This window comes from Hemitrygon akajei, chromosome 2 (genome assembly GCF_048418815.1).
Source record: "Hemitrygon akajei chromosome 2, sHemAka1.3, whole genome shotgun sequence".
Lineage (NCBI taxonomy): Eukaryota > Metazoa > Chordata > Chondrichthyes > Myliobatiformes > Dasyatidae > Hemitrygon > Hemitrygon akajei.
The window spans coordinates 144,695,020-144,710,399 of NC_133125.1; the positions used below are offsets into that span (position 1 = coordinate 144,695,020).

General features: G+C 44.0%; 1 protein-coding gene across 10 annotated transcripts in view; it reads left to right on the plus strand.

Annotated features, from left to right (window-relative positions):
• LOC140716400 (rho guanine nucleotide exchange factor 7-like) overlaps positions 1-15,154 on the plus strand; it is a 73,230-nt gene extending 58,076 nt beyond the window's left edge. For 5 of the 10 annotated variants that reach the window (XM_073029133.1, XM_073029094.1, XM_073029101.1 and 2 more), the window contains 3 exons: positions 11,904-12,003; positions 12,704-12,758; positions 14,105-15,154. In XM_073029133.1, the coding sequence (XP_072885234.1) occupies positions 11,904-12,003; positions 12,704-12,758; positions 14,105-14,227 (278 nt within the window). In that variant the 3' untranslated portion in view covers positions 14,228-15,154. Of the gene's footprint in view, positions 1-850; positions 5,532-9,046; positions 9,051-11,903; positions 12,004-12,703; positions 12,759-14,104 lie in introns of those variants that run through there. The other 5 variants (XM_073029152.1, XM_073029161.1, XM_073029117.1 and 2 more) reach the window with 3 other exon arrangements.
• Positions 15,155-15,380: the final 226 nt, after the last annotated feature.

Here is a 15,380-nt window from a genome sequence, read left to right on the forward strand (position 1 = left end):
ACTCACTGCTGGGGGTGAGGGCTGGCTACATCACAGTCTGCTATGGAAACACCAATGCCCTTCAGTAGAAAACCCTGCATGAAGTAGTGGATATGGTTCAGTCCATCACTAAGCATATCTACACGGAGTATAATTGTGGGAAAGCAACATCTATCATCAGGGACACCCACCATCAGGTTGTGCTCTCTTCTTGCTGCTGCCATCAGGAAGAAGGTACAGGAACCCTCAGGATTTCCACCACCAGGTTCAGGAAGCGTTATTATCCCCCAGCCATCAGTCTCTTGAACCAAAGATGATAACTTCACTTCTTCTCTTGCCCCATCACTAAAATGTTCCCACAGCCTCTAGACTCATTTTCAAGGACTCTTCACTTCATGTTCTCAATATTTATTGCTCGTTTATTTATTGTTTTTATTTCCTCCTTTTTGTATTGTTTGTTGTCTTTTGCATACTGGTTGTTTGCCCAGTTGGTGCTGCCTTTCATTGATTCTGTTATGGTTATTGGATTTATTGAGTATGCCTGCAAGTAAATGAATCTCAGGGTTTTATATGGTGACATATATGTACTTTGCTAATAAATTTACTTTGAACTTTAGAGGCCTCTAATCTGTAGTTATTTAATGCTCTCCAATTTATCAAAGGCCTTTAATAATCATCGCATAATCTCAATTTCTGAATCTAACCTTGGTGAAGCTGAACCTTAGTCACTGCCTAACACTGTGTTTTCTCTCCTTGTCTTCACTCCACTTTTGCTTTAATTTCACCTTTGGATTGGTTCCTTTGTTTCTCCATTGCCCTGACCCCTCCCCTGCCCTCATATGTACCCGTCATTTCCTACAAACCACCCTAGCATGGCAGGGGACTGACTTGATGCACAATCATGTCCTGAGTGACGATGACCTATCAAGCCTGGACTCGGCTCGCCGCAGCAGCCTCTCCCGCCTCGAACCCGCTGACCTGTCTGAGGATTCTGATTATGACAGTATATGGCTGGCCCACAGTTACCGAACGGCCTCAACCTCTCGTAAAAGCTGCTGTTCGTATATTTCTCACCAGAACTAAGAGCTCCAGTTTGTAAGAGTTGCTTGTATAAATCTGGCTGTTTTATGTTTCCCTACTGTACTGTATCAAAATGTTAATGTGTCAAAGCCAGGTACTTTGGCTGTTCTATCCAAGGCTCCTGTTTCTCATCTCCTTGTCCTTGGTGCGGATGAGTCAGGCAGTATAGGAGCACTCACTCTGTGGTTAGCAGACCTCAACACAGGGTGCTGACAGAGCTGGGGCTACAATTGATTTCATTACCTTCACCCAGGAGCAGTTCACTGACCAGAGTCCTGCAGGTTCTGGGTAGTCACCAACCTTCCTGCGGATGGGTCTCTGGTTAGGAGTTGGAGGCGAGTTCATGTATAGAATGCTGCTTTGTGTGACTCAGTCATCCATACAGCAGGTGCTGCAGGGTCAGTGGTGGTCCTTGGTGACTGAATGCCAGTGAGGAACACAAGTTCTGTTGCTGGACGGGGTATAGAGCTCAAAGAAACAAGTATTTTAATTTAGAGGCTCAGTAGAACCAGAATTATTGAGTTCAATTGCGGTCTTGGCATGTGCCAAACTTGGCAGATACCCAGCAGGTCCAAGATGTTATTGCATTCTTTTGCATCTGTTCCGTTGGCTGTTTTCATTTGACGTTGTGCTGCTCTTGTTGATAGTCATGTCTCATCTAAAATTAAAAGTAGTTGTGTTTTGATTAAGTGGTTGCTTTATACTGTTTAATGTTTGAAAATCAGATGTGCAGGGTCATTGAGCAGCAGGTGGTAGTGTGGAGTCCTGGGGTAAAGTAAAACTTAGCTTGTCTGCAGTGCGAGAAGCCCTCGATAAAATGTTTGACCATGAAGCACTTGAAGTACCGGTTAAGTTCTGTGACCTTGCACTTCAGTGTGGGGCTTCATTGCACTTAGAAGCAGAGACTGACCTGGAATTGTTTCCCTGTCAGAATTATGCAAGGGTGATGAAGCCCAGTGCTTGGCGCAGAGATGAATGTCAAGGGTCTGAGACTCTTTTGGGAGCTGAGATTTGTACAGGGGGAAAGCCATGTGCATCAAAGAGACAGCACTTGCAATACTGGTGTCTTAAACATTGCCACACCGCCTTGTGTGCTTAATAGTGAAAGGACTCTGGCTGCAGCTTGGAGAGGGTAAACAGAAGCCTTGGGAGTGATGGTATAACACTTCAGACTGAAGGTGTTCGGATAATGATTGTGGGAAGAAGGGTTAAGCACTAGTGTGCTGAGGCTGCTTTTTGATGGTGTCCTTGAATGGAATTGACCTCTCAAGGAAGCACTAGGTTCTTCTTACAGTTCCAGCAGATCTATGGTGAAAGCTGATCTACTTCAGCCTGATATCTGCCAACGTCGATCTAAATTTGTTACCGAAAAGGTCAGCATCAACCTTCTGTGAGGCGGCGGTGGTGAGGATTCTCCTTGACCAGCTGTGGCTGTGGTGCCAGAAAGGTGGTTTCACAATTTGGACCCATTACTAACATTTCCAAATCAGGATGTTGTGCATTGTGAAGAGGGTGGCACTCCTATGTACCTGAAGCCCTTTGTCTGGACAGGAGGTATTGCAGGTTTGGAAGGTGTTGGGAGTAGCCTAGGCAAGTACATAAGCTCAGAAATGTGTATGGTCTTCTATTCCCCTAGGCTGCTTACTTGTGGTACTTCTAAGACCAGGAAATGCAACTGCTCTATGGAAAATTCAGCTGCGCTTTTCATGCTCAGATATTGTCCTCTTCTGTCTATAAATCTGAGGCCTGGTGGTGACAATGGTGGGAGTGATTTTTTGTTTCAACCTGTGTGCTGCGGTGGTTTGTTTAGGCTGAACAAGTATTTTCTTCCTTGGTTGGAAATGGGAAATGGGGGACTATCTACCATTCCTGCTAGGAGGGGCTTTCACTTGGTGTTATGCAGAAAAGTTTCTCGTGGCTCAGCACCTTTTAATGTTTTCAAATGGCCCAATGCTCTTCATGTCAATAATTTTGTCTGGTCAAGTCGTAAAGCAAGACATTAGTGTAGAAAAAAGTCAGACAGAAACATTCGTAGATAGAACCCCAGAATTTATTGCAGGCCATTGAATGATTGGCTGCCAGTGGTGGATGGTGCAGTACAGGGATGATAAACGGGCTGGAGTTGGAGGAGTGTAGCACTCAGGTGTGTTAGTGAATAGGAGATATTAACATCCAGACTGGTCACCAGGGTCTGAAACAGGAACTGCAGTGCAGGAAATAGTTGACAGGCCAAGGCACATCAGTGGAAGGGGACCCTTTCCTGCTTCCAATAGAGGGCCTTTGACCCTAACGCTGTCTCTGTTTCTCTTCCCACAGACGCTGCAGGACCTGCTAAGTGTTTCCAGCATTTGCTTGTTTTAGATTTCCAGCATCAGCAGATTTTTTTTTTGATTGTCACCAAACTGATGGGGAGAGTTGGGACAGTGTTGGGGCAGCAGTGCTTCCAGAGGCTGTGTGGTCTTTAGAATCCTGCCCTTTCCCTCAGTTGAAGTAATCAAAGACTTGTTTTGCCATAATTGTATCTGCAGTTTGTAACTTACTGTGGGTTTCTATGTGAAGTACCTCTAAGTTTTCAGTGAGTTTGTAACATGCCCCATCATTGAAAATTGATTTTCCTATTATTTTGTATATTACATAAACCAATTGAGTCTTTCAGATTTTCAAAACAAAAGCTGCATTTCAATTATGCAAGATAGTTTTAACTATTACATTTTATACCATGTTGAGAATTAACAGTGTTTGTGAAAGCAAAACGCAAATTAACTTCATCAATTTGTCAGCCACATCTATTTATTATAAAATTAGATTTCAAACTCAAAGTCTAGCTTTGAATTTAAGCTGTGATTTCTGATTTATTTAATAGATATAATATATCACTCTATATCAGAGTAGCCAAACATTGTAATTTATTATTTGACAGCAGAATTAAATAATTTGAAATACTTCACTGTTTTCATTTATGACAGATACTTGATGAAAGGTTGTGTTTGATTGGCATTGATATTGTGTGGTGTTTTTGTAAATTGGTGCATAGTAATTATTCAGGTCACTGTTTCACAATGTGTAATCTGTTTTTAGAAGGTTAAACTTTGCAGTGATCACTGAATATTATTCACTGTTTATCACACCTAGTCAGGATTTCAGCAATTACTATGTGGGCACCTCCAGTTTAATGTGATTGTTTTAGTTCTGGGTCAAACATGCCGCTGGTTTTGATTCTGTGATTGATATCAATGTTCTGCATCTGTGGCACATGCAACAAGTTTCATAGCCTCACCCAGGAGCTGAGGGTCAGGCTTTCATTGGAGCTTGGGTAATGTTAGCAATCCTGGAAGGTCTTCAGTGAACCAGCTGAAAAATTTATAACACTCTCTCAGCCTGCAGTGATTGTTTCCTGAATTCAATCCACAGCCTGCCCTGATGGAGCTTGGATTTATAGCTGCTACCTGGAGTAGAGCATGGCATGATGGTGGCAGCTGTCATAGCGATTTCTGCCTGATTTCTCAGCATGCCCTTCAATTACACACTCAGTGTGGTCTTGGCTGATGACTTCCAGCAGGGTCTAGCGTCTTTGAGTTTGGGGTTAAGGTGATGTTTGAATCCACAATCACGGTGATTTCCTCAGATCACAGATCCATGGAGTTCTGATTCGCTCTCTATTTGATCACTCAGCTGCAGTTGTCAGCAGGTGTATCTTCTGTGAAACTGGCCCCTGGGCAAGTTCCGGTGACTCCAGATCCTGGTTTTCTGATTTGGCATCTATCCTCTCCTGAGATAGGCTGCCACTTAGAGAAAGGTGGAATGGTAAGGGAAGAGGGTAACAGGTTGCCTTGGATTGGAGGCTACAGACTGGGGCTAACAGGTTGCATGTGTCCACAGAACTCCAATTTGGGCACTCCTGGTTATTAGGTGTGTGTAAGAATACTGTTTGTGCTGTATTCATCATTATCTGGTGTAATGAACAGTGCTGCTGGAATGTCCAATTTCTCCAAATTGAACCTTCCTACATAGTATAAAATAAGATGGTTTGAGGCCATTGATTGGATTCTAGTTATACCAGCAACCTGTAATTGGTACATTTCTGGTTAACTGGAGCATGATAGTATTTAATAAACGTGAGCGAGTGATTTATCATAACACATAGGAAGGCTCCTTGTATGATGAGGTGGGGTGGAGACAACTCATGTGTATAGGGTAGCACTTAACCAAACACAACTCAGTGTGTCCTGTTGTACACTCAGTAGCTTCTGTGCTGTGCTGTTCTGTTTCAGTAATAGCTAATTATTTGCAAAAAAAAGCAGTTTCAAGAATTAAGGCCTTTAAATAAACAATCTTTTGTATATTTGAGTGTTGCATTTGTACAGTGTACGACTGTCTCCTGTGATCTGCATTTATCCAACTCAAGTGTTTGTTTTTTAAAGTAATTCATTTCCATTGTAAAATACAGTTGAAAATAAAATGTCTTTATTATAGTGTTGTTTTGTATTATATGTTGAACTTTGCAAAGATGAGATTATGGCCTGATGAAAGGGCATTGCTGGTGATGGTGTAGGAACAGAAATGGACTGTATGGTGCATTGTCTATGCTGTGTTCAGCGAAGTGAGCCAAGAAATCCTTTCACCTTGCATTCTGAGCCCTAGTCATTCTCACAGGTAGATCACTGGTCATTAGCTCCTAGATTATTCTAATAAAACTGACAGCAGGGGTAATAGATATTGATGTTTGATACTTTACTGAATTTATAATCCTATAGTGCCATCTGTTTTCAGAGTCAAACTTTTATTCAAGTGACATGAAGCAATGACCATTTGTGATTAATGTAATTCAGCCCCATGTCTTCATCTTTCCAGACAAATCAACTAATTTATAAAGTCTTACAATGATAGTATTCAGGAGCAAAATTGCCATCTGTTTCTCCTCGACTTTCCTGGGAGAGAGCGAACAATGCTTTATCTGAAAAAAACTCAGCAATGTTTCATTCCAGGCTGTTCTCTTCTCCAACCCGAGGGAAGGATCTTGCACAGATTTTGAACAGCGTCCTGCTTAAGACTGAAGTGGGATATAAAGTAGGTTCCTGACTGGGTAGCTGCCAGCACCAACTTCACTGTTGTTGACCATAAACCCTGCTTAAAGCAGTTTGTGTTGAGATTGGATTTAAATTGTTCTATACATGTTGAGCCCAGTGCTGTCCTTGTGCTGTGGGGTAGACTGGGAGCAGATGATTGTTATATCATACCAATATATTCTTCAAAAAGATTTTGGTAGTTTCCTCACTGAGGATTCCCATGGATCTTTATTTGGAAGTGGTGATAAGGGGCTGCCCAGAATTCCTGATTTCCATGCATGTAAAGTCCAGGTGTCATTTTGGACTGGTTTGAACTGGTCTTTATCGTTTGGTGTGAACAATTGTGCCTCTGGGCAGAGGTACACTGCTCTCCCTGAATACACCATTGACTCTTTTTGTAATATCAGTGAAGTCAGCTTACACACTTGAGCTTAGTGTCGGTTTTGCCTGTTGTTTAATTCTACAAGAAGACAGTGACAGAAGCTTTGAAGGCAGCCGGCAGTAGGACCGACGCTTTATTAGGTGAGGCTTTCTGGTACTAGGTAGGACTATACTGCTGTAGCCCATCCACTTCACGGTTTGACGTGTTGTGCATTTTGAGATGCTCTCCTGCACACCACTGTTGTAACATATTTGAGTTACTGTTGGTAATTTGAGTTACTGTTACCTTCCTGTCAGCTTGAACCAGTCTGGCCATTCTCCTCCGACCTGCCACTGACTGGATGCTTTTTGTTTTTGTACCATTCTCTGTAACCTCCAGAGACTGTTGTGCATGAAAATCCCAGGTCAACGCTTTCTGAGATACTCAAACCACCCCGTCTGGCACCAACAATCATTCCATGGTCAAAGTCGCGCGGATCTAATTTCTTCCCCATTCTGATGTTTGATCTGAACAACAACTGAACCTCTTGACCATGTCTGTGATGCTTTTATGCATTGAGTTGCTGCCACATGATCGGCTGATTAGATATTTACATTAACAATCAGGTGTATCTAATGAAGTAGCCACTGAGTGTATGTTCGGAACAGTGGGCTTGTCTGCCGGGGAAGTGCACATCTACTGTCACCACAGCAAAAGACATCCTTCTGTAATGAGCAGCAGAAGCCCCTCTGCTCTAGGGCTGCTGGTTGCTGGGCAGTTGGTGTAACCCTTTACTGTGCTAGTGATGGGGTTCGATTTCTCCACTGACTGTAAGGTATTTGTACATTCTCCCCGTGACCATGTAGGATTCCTCACACATTCCAAAGATGTATAAGTTAGGGTTAGTAAGTTGTGGGCATGTACGTTAGCATCAGCAGCATGGCAGCACTTGCAGACTGCCCCCAGCACACCCTCAGATTGTGATGGTCATTGATGCAATCGATGTATTTCACTATAGGTTTTGATGTACATATGATAAGTAAAGCTCAACTTTAATCTGCTTGGATCTGGCACATGGCACCACAGTATCTAACCCAGTGTCGTACTGAAGCGGTATGATCTCAGCATGTGGCGCTTAGCGTTCTGAATGACTGTAGCATTCAAGAGCATAACTGTGTTTAGGTGAGTTCCCATAGTCACTCTGTCCCCTCTAAATGAGCAACTTGGAGAGGTTACACCTGTTACAAATGGGACACTATCAACACCAGTTAGAGCTGTCTGTCCCATTCCATCTGAACACAGTATTAAATGATTTCAAAGAACATCAGCCTGCAATGTTTATGTCCAATGCACTCTCCACAGATGCCGCCTGGTTTGCTGGGCACTTCCTGTTTTATTTCAAGTTTACTGCATCGTGTTTAAATGATAACTTCCTCTTCATTATGCTATTTATGTATACAATTTATTTTCTTCAACCACACACACCCACTCAGAAGGTTGAGGGGTGTCTGCCATTAGGAGTAGAAACAACTACATGGAAAATGTGCCCACTCGAATATTCGGCAGATTTTTTTTTTGAGGAACTGATTCCACTGCATAGGTGAAATAATTTTACAGGCTGTGTTGGTTTCAATTTAAAACTGCTGTACCCTTCCAAATGGAGCTTTGGTAAGTTTTGTTATGTGTGAAATCATAATCATAGCGTGTACAGCAAAGAAACAGGCCCTGTGCCAAACCATAATACTGCCTAGTCCCAGCAACCAGGACCATAGTCCTCCCATCCATGTACCTGTCCAAACTTCTCTTAAATGTTGAAATTGAACCCACATCCAGCACTACCTCCGGCAGTTCGTTCCACACACTTACCACATTCTGAATGAAGCAGTTCCCCCTCATGTTCCCCTTCAGCATTTCACCTTTCACCATTAAACCATGACCTCTAGTTCTAGTCTCACCCAACCTCAGTGGAAAAAGCATGGCTACATTTCCCTGTCAATACCTTCATAACTTTGCATACCTCTTTCAAATCTCCCTCATTCTCTTGCGCAGCGAGGAATGAAGTACTAACCTGTTCAATCTTTCCCTGTAACTCGGGTCCACAAGTGTTGGCAACATTTTATAAATTTCTTGGTACTCTAATAACAACAGGTTATTAAGAAGGCAAATGGAATGTTGGCCTTCTTTGCTAGAGAGATTGAATTCAAGAGCAGGGAGGTCATGCTGCAACTATACAGGGTACTGGTGAGGCCGCATCTGGAGTACTCTGCAGTTCTGGTCTCCATACTTGAGGAAGGATATACCGGCTTTAGAGGCAGTGCAGAGGAGGTTCACCAGGTTGATTCCAGAGATGAAGGGGTTAACCTATGAAGAGAGATTTTATACTCTCTGGAATTCAGAGAGGGGATCTTACAGAATCATACAAAATTTTGAAAGGGATAGATAAGATAGAAGTAGGAAAGTTGTTTCCATTGGTAGGTGAGACTAGAACTAGGGGACATTGCCTTAAGGTTCTGGGGAGAAAATTTAGGACGGAGATGAGGAGAAACTGTTTTTCCCAGAGGGTGGTGAATCTGTGGAATTCTCTGCCCAGGGAAGCAGCTGAGGCTTCTTCACTAAATATATTTAAGATACAGTTAGATTTTTACATAGTAAGGGAACTAAGGGTTATGGGGAAAAGGCAGGTAGATGGAACTGAGTTTACAGACAGATCAGCCATGATCTTATTGAATGGTGGGGCAAGCTCGATGGCTGGATGCTCCTATTTCTTATGTTCTTATGTACCTGTGATGCCACTTTCTGGGAATTATGGATCTGTATTCCCTGGTCCCTCTGTTCTGCTGCACTTTTCAGTGCCTGTGTAAGTCCTAAAGTGTTTTAGGACTTACTTTTGTCTTTTGTCCTTTTGTCCTCCTAAAGTGCAACACCTCACACTTTTCTGCATCTAATTCCAGCTGCCATTTTTTGGCACATTTTTCCTGCTGGTCCAGATCCCACTACAAGCTTTGGTAGCTTTCTTCACTGTCCACTGCACCCTGAATCTTGGTATCATTTGCAAATTTGTTGATCCAGTTTACCCCATTATCATCCAGATTGTTGATATAGATGACAAAACAACAGCGAACCCCAGCACTGATCCCTGCAGTGCACTCAGTCACAAGTCTCCAGCCAGAGAGGCAACCATCTACTACCACTCTCTGGCTTCTCCCGTGAAGCCAATGTCCAATCCAATTTACTACCTCATCCTGAATGCCAAGTAAAATTGACTTTGCAAACTACAGTTCATCCCCACCCATACTTGCAAAGGAGCTAGACTATGTTTTGTGATGCAGAAGTGTCAGCACTCGTGGAATTGAGTTCAGCTTGGAGTACTGGGCAAGGAAGCTGCTGATTGGCACAGGGGTCATCAGTATTGTACGGGACAGCAGGGCTGGCAAGGACACTTTCTCAGTAGAGGGTTTGCAGCTTGGTAATTGTAGAGCCACACACCTCCATAATGAAGGGTCAGGTAGTACCCTTTGCATGCATGGATTGGACAATCTAGGCCATTATATCCACTTAATTTCTGTCCAGTTACGGTATTGACTGTGGCTCAGTGACTAAGATTCTCTCTTGGGGCAAATGGTTTAGGTTAAAGTGGATTTAGACTTGAGCACTTAACACTCCCGTTGAGAGAGTTGTCAAATCTTACATCACTGAAACAAGCCTATCAGCTCACTCTGCCCCTACAAGCATTGAGTGCCCACCTACACCAATCCCATGCAGGTACGTGAACCTGCAGATGCTGGAGTCTGGGACTCAGCGGGTTGAGCAGCATCTGTGGTAGGGAGAGGATTGGCCAACATTGTCAGGTTTCTGATGCAGGGTTTTGACCCAAAATGTCGACAACTCCTTTCTTCCCACAGATGCTGCTCAACTCAGTTTTCCAGCTGATTGTGTGCTTCTACAAGCCCCATGTAGCACCACTCAGTCCACAGACTTTTGTGCCTTGACATTTCAGAGCTTTGTCTAGATGTGAGGGCACCTACCCATTCGGACAGTGAGCCCCCGATTCCAACCATCCTCATCCCTCTAAACCTGCCCTTTTAGCCCAAACCTCTGTCCAATGTTGGACACGTCTGCCACAGTGTAGTGCCTCCTCCTGTCTGTGTGGCTACATAATTTTGATTACCTTACTCAGGTTTCTCATCTTCCTCGGCTCCAACAAAAACAGCACAAGCATCCAGTCTCTCCTCAGTACTGAAGTGCTCTGTACTGGTGAAAAGTCTATAAACGCTCTACGTCCTTTCTGTAATGTGGCAACCAGAACTGCACCCAGTGCTCCATATGCTCTATGCAATATTGAGTTGCAGCATACCCTCCGTACCCTTGTATTCTGTGCCGCAGCTACAGAAGTCTAGTATTGTGTGAGCCACCTGCACCATTTTCAAACATGGACCATTATGGTACAGGCCACAATACTGTACTGACCTTTTAAGTGTGGAAAGGTGCTATAGAATCCATTAGCTGTTGTGGTGGCTCATGGATACCCGGACCTAGGAAGGAATCCTGATAACTGCCCCGAATTTAAAATAGCAGAGGGTTATCTGTCATGGAACGGGGGGGGTGCCTTTGGGGTTCTGTTACTCATGGGCAACTGTCGGGCCCAGTGCAGGGAAAGGGAGCAGGTCTAGTTGCTTGGTGACTAGCAATGCTGTGGAACTTTTTACTGAAGCTGGGGCTTGGTCTTGGTGAGGAACCGCGAGCTGAGCTTGTACCTGCCCTCTTTACACAGTCACAGGTCTGGCAGATAGGAGATGTAGCAATGGGAGGCAGGCTTTTTTGTTTTTGTTGATGAGCTCAACCCTCCTAATTTGTTACTTTCTTTTAAAAAAAAAAGGTAAATTTATCTAACAATTTTCCTGTCTCATTTGGAGGGAATTGGCATTTAGTGTAGTATAACTTCGGTAGAAACCAAAGGGTCAAAGTTCAAAATGGGTGTTACAGCCAGTGAGATACTGACAATGACTGTCTGTGCACAGGTGGACTGGAACATGGCCACACCCGACCGCACACAAATGGGCACGCGTGCACACGGATACATGCACATTTTGTACGTGCGCAACATTCTGTAGATGCGTTCAGCACCAGCTGAAGTCTGAAAGCTCAGTCACTGGCCTGTACACTGCACTCGACTGACGCACATTCATGCATTCACTGAAGCACAGATTGGAAGACTATGCTTTTGCTTGTGCCTGAGTTATGGTAGATGTGCATACATTTATACATGCAAAAATGAACACCTTCATACATGCTCAGTCTGAATCTGTCTGCACATGTACATGTAAGCCCGACTGTTATTGTAACATCAGAGTTGTCTGTTTGTGTGTGCTTGTCAGTGCCCTGGGATGGGGATTTCAACTTCTAAAACTGTGTTGCAGCGAGTCGTAAAGAATCTGCACCTCAGGTTTTGCTGCCGGAAGAGGAGAAGATGATTGTGGAAGAAACCAACAGCAACGGGCAAACGATCATCGAAGAAAAGTAAGGGTGGTCCACGAGGGATTTGGTTTGGAATGTGTGAATTATCTAACCCAAGGCTTAATTGGTTATTGCAAGTTGGGCATTGCTGGGCAGTGTGGATCGAAGTTGATCAGGCTAGGATTAAATTGGACATTGCTGGGCAGTGTGGATCGAAGGGCCTGTTCCGCACTGTGTCTCAATAAACTAACAAAAAAATATAAATAAATAGTGCAAAAGGAGCAAGTTAGTGATGTAGTGTTCATGGACCATTCAGAAATCTGGTGGAGGGGAAGAAGCTGTAGAAATTTGCTAGTCTTTGGTGACATACCAAATTTCAAACTCCTAATGAAGTAGAGCTGCTGGCTGCTTTCTTTGTAGTTGTCCCAATCTGTTGGGCTGGGCCCGGGATAGATCTTTAGAGATGTTCAGAAAGCATGGATTGTGCTCCTTAGCAATGTTTAACAGGCGCGGACCAGCAGGGGATGGAGGGATACAGAAGGTGCAGAAAGAGGGGTTTGGTTGGGTTGGTAAAGACATTGTGTGCTGTACTGATCCACTTCCTGATCGGGTGGGCTAGTGGAGTTGGGATGGAGAATCACTGAATTACGGAGCTGGCTCTGGTAATGGAATGGCTAACCCACTCCATGCACCATCATTACACAGGCAAGCAATATACTGCTTTGATCTAAATCTGTGCCTCCATTTTCTCCTTTCCAAACAGGACACTTGTGGACACAGTTTATGCACTAAAGGACGAGGTGCTTGAACTGAAACAGGTACGTAAGTCTACAGTACTGAGCACAAGAGACCACTGGCTGAGACCGAGGAGCATTTAATTAGAGATAAGTGAGGGAGCAGTGGGACAGGGACAGAAGTCGTAGTACTGCTTATTGTTCTCGTTGTGGGGCAACTAGGATCCTGGGAGATGGACAGAGCACTGAGGCAGAACAGATTCACAGAGCAGAGCTCGTGTACACCAAGTGAAATGAAATTCCTTGCTTCTTGTGTGAGGTTCACATGGGAAACAGTAATAATATCACAACAATAAATACAGTGAGTGTAAATAAAGCAAAAGGAAGGTGCAAAGTCATATAAACTGAGGTAGTGCAAAGAAATGCTGGCGTGTTAATAATGGAAGAGGTATGTAGTTTTGAAGGTTTGAGAATGTGGCAGCTTGGGAAGAGGATGTGAAAGAGGTAACTGGTTCAGGAGTCTGACAGTAATGTGGAAGGAGGTGTTCTTGAGTCTGGTCATCCAGGCTGTTAAGCACCTGTATCTTCCAGAAGGTAGAAAAGAGGGAAGGGTGGCAGGTATCCTATGTTATCCGGGTATGCTATGTTAGCCTTACTGAACGAGCACGCTGTGGGAGGGATGTTGCCGAGGGAGCATCTTAGTTCCAATAAGAGGATAAATTATGCGCAGGACTACATTTGTTTGTCTGTAAGGTACGTCTCAGGCATTCTGATTGGCAGAATTTACAGGCGGCACTGATGTTGGAGAGGTAGCTGCAGATTAAAGTGCACCCAGTTTCAGTCTGCTGATACTTCCCCCCACCCACAATGTATGTTCAGTGGCATGCAACGCTGGGGAACTAACCTTGTGGAAGAGTATGACACTGGTGAGGCCACATCTGGAGTTGTGTGCACTGTTCAGCTCACTATACACCATAGGAAGGCTGCGATCGAGCTGGAGGGAGTGCGGAGCATCCCAGGACATTGTCAGATGTGGAATATTCCCAGGATCTGAGATTAAAGACGCTGTTTGTTTTTTCCTGGAACAAAGTGATGACCTGGAAGTATGCAAGAAGGTGGGGGACATGCGGCTTTCCCTGACAGGTATCTAAGATGTGGGGATAGGTTTAAAGTTTAATTAGTATGAGGAAGGTTTTCAACCTTGGGTAGTTGGAGTCTGGAATGTGCTGCCTGAGGTGGTAGTGGAGACAGAGAGCCACAGCATTCAAGAAGCTTAAGTAACTGGATGTTAATGGGATCAGTGTAGATGATGCATGGATGTGATTGGTCAAAGAACCTGTCTTTGTGCTATACAATTCTGACTGTGTTTCCTTCAGAGCTTCTGTTCCATCCCTGATGACTAATTTTTTTTATCTGTATCTGTGATCTAGGAAAGCAAGAAGATGTGGTGTTCTTTGGAAGAGGAGCAGAGAGCCCGCAAGGAACTGGAGAAGCTCATTAGAAAAGTTCTAAAGAATAGGAACGAATTTTCTTGGGATGAAACTAACTTATAATAACCTATAGCACCAGAAATGGTCATATCTACCTGGGAATTGGTTCTTGTAATTAGCAATCAAGCACTGTTCCCCTGTCATTGGCCTATCCGGTGTTACAGTACAAACATTGACTGGAGTATTTTAATAATTTAAATATCATTAGTAGACTGGAGATTGCCTTGTGGAGGTGTCAAGCTTTGAGGCTGAACCCTGCACTTCTGTTCTTGCATCGGGTGATTCATGCTCCCAGGATAGAAGCCGGCGGACCGTGGCTTTCTGGCTGATTTGCCCATTGGGGCTGCTGCCTGCAGTTAAGGAGAGCCTAGGACAAGAACCTTCAGTGGAGACCAGTCTGCAGGAGTGTGCTCTGACTGTTTGGAGGTCAGATCCTGACTGCAAGCGGTGCATTGTTTTAACAACTGACATTCCAATGGAACTTCAAACCTGGGCTCATGGGATCTGGGTGATGGTGTTATGCTTTGAAGTTTCCTTTCCTATTCTCAGCTTAGTAATGGTGCAGAGCCCGATTGTGAACCACTTCTGGTATCCGGTAAAAGTAGACTCTGTGCTGGTCAGTGTTGGGAGTGAACTGTTAGGTCGCACGCTGATTGCGTTGATGGAGGAATGGACCCAAGCTTTTTATTTTGTGTTTAATTTTGGAGCTGTCTAACTTTGTAATTCCTGCTTTCCCATGGAATGTGCTGGGAGTAGTGCTCTTACAAAGAGCTCCCCTGGGAGGAACGAGATCAGGAAACACTCACTCTCCCGACAAATGCGGTTTTGCCTTAGATATTTTCTGAAATCCGCTCCCTATTGGTATTGAACCGCACTGGCCGGATTCACACTACAATAGCCTCTAAAATATCCCATTTACCAGCTCCTGGTGTCATGGGTGATAATCTACACTAAGACCTAACTGGAAAAATAAAGGTGGTTTTAAGTTTTCTTATGTTGTTTATCCATTTTGGCTGTTTGAACTCCAAGTTACATGTTAAAGCCATTGGTTCTGTGGTTCCACAAATGTGGATGGTGCTGCACGCCCACTTGGAGACCAGAGCAAGAGAACACGGGAGAATTCACAGGATTTATAACCTTTCCCCACCCTGGATTCTGGCAATTTTCACTTCAGTTCCTTAAGGCATTTCTGGACATTGTCTGCCGTACCTAGTCA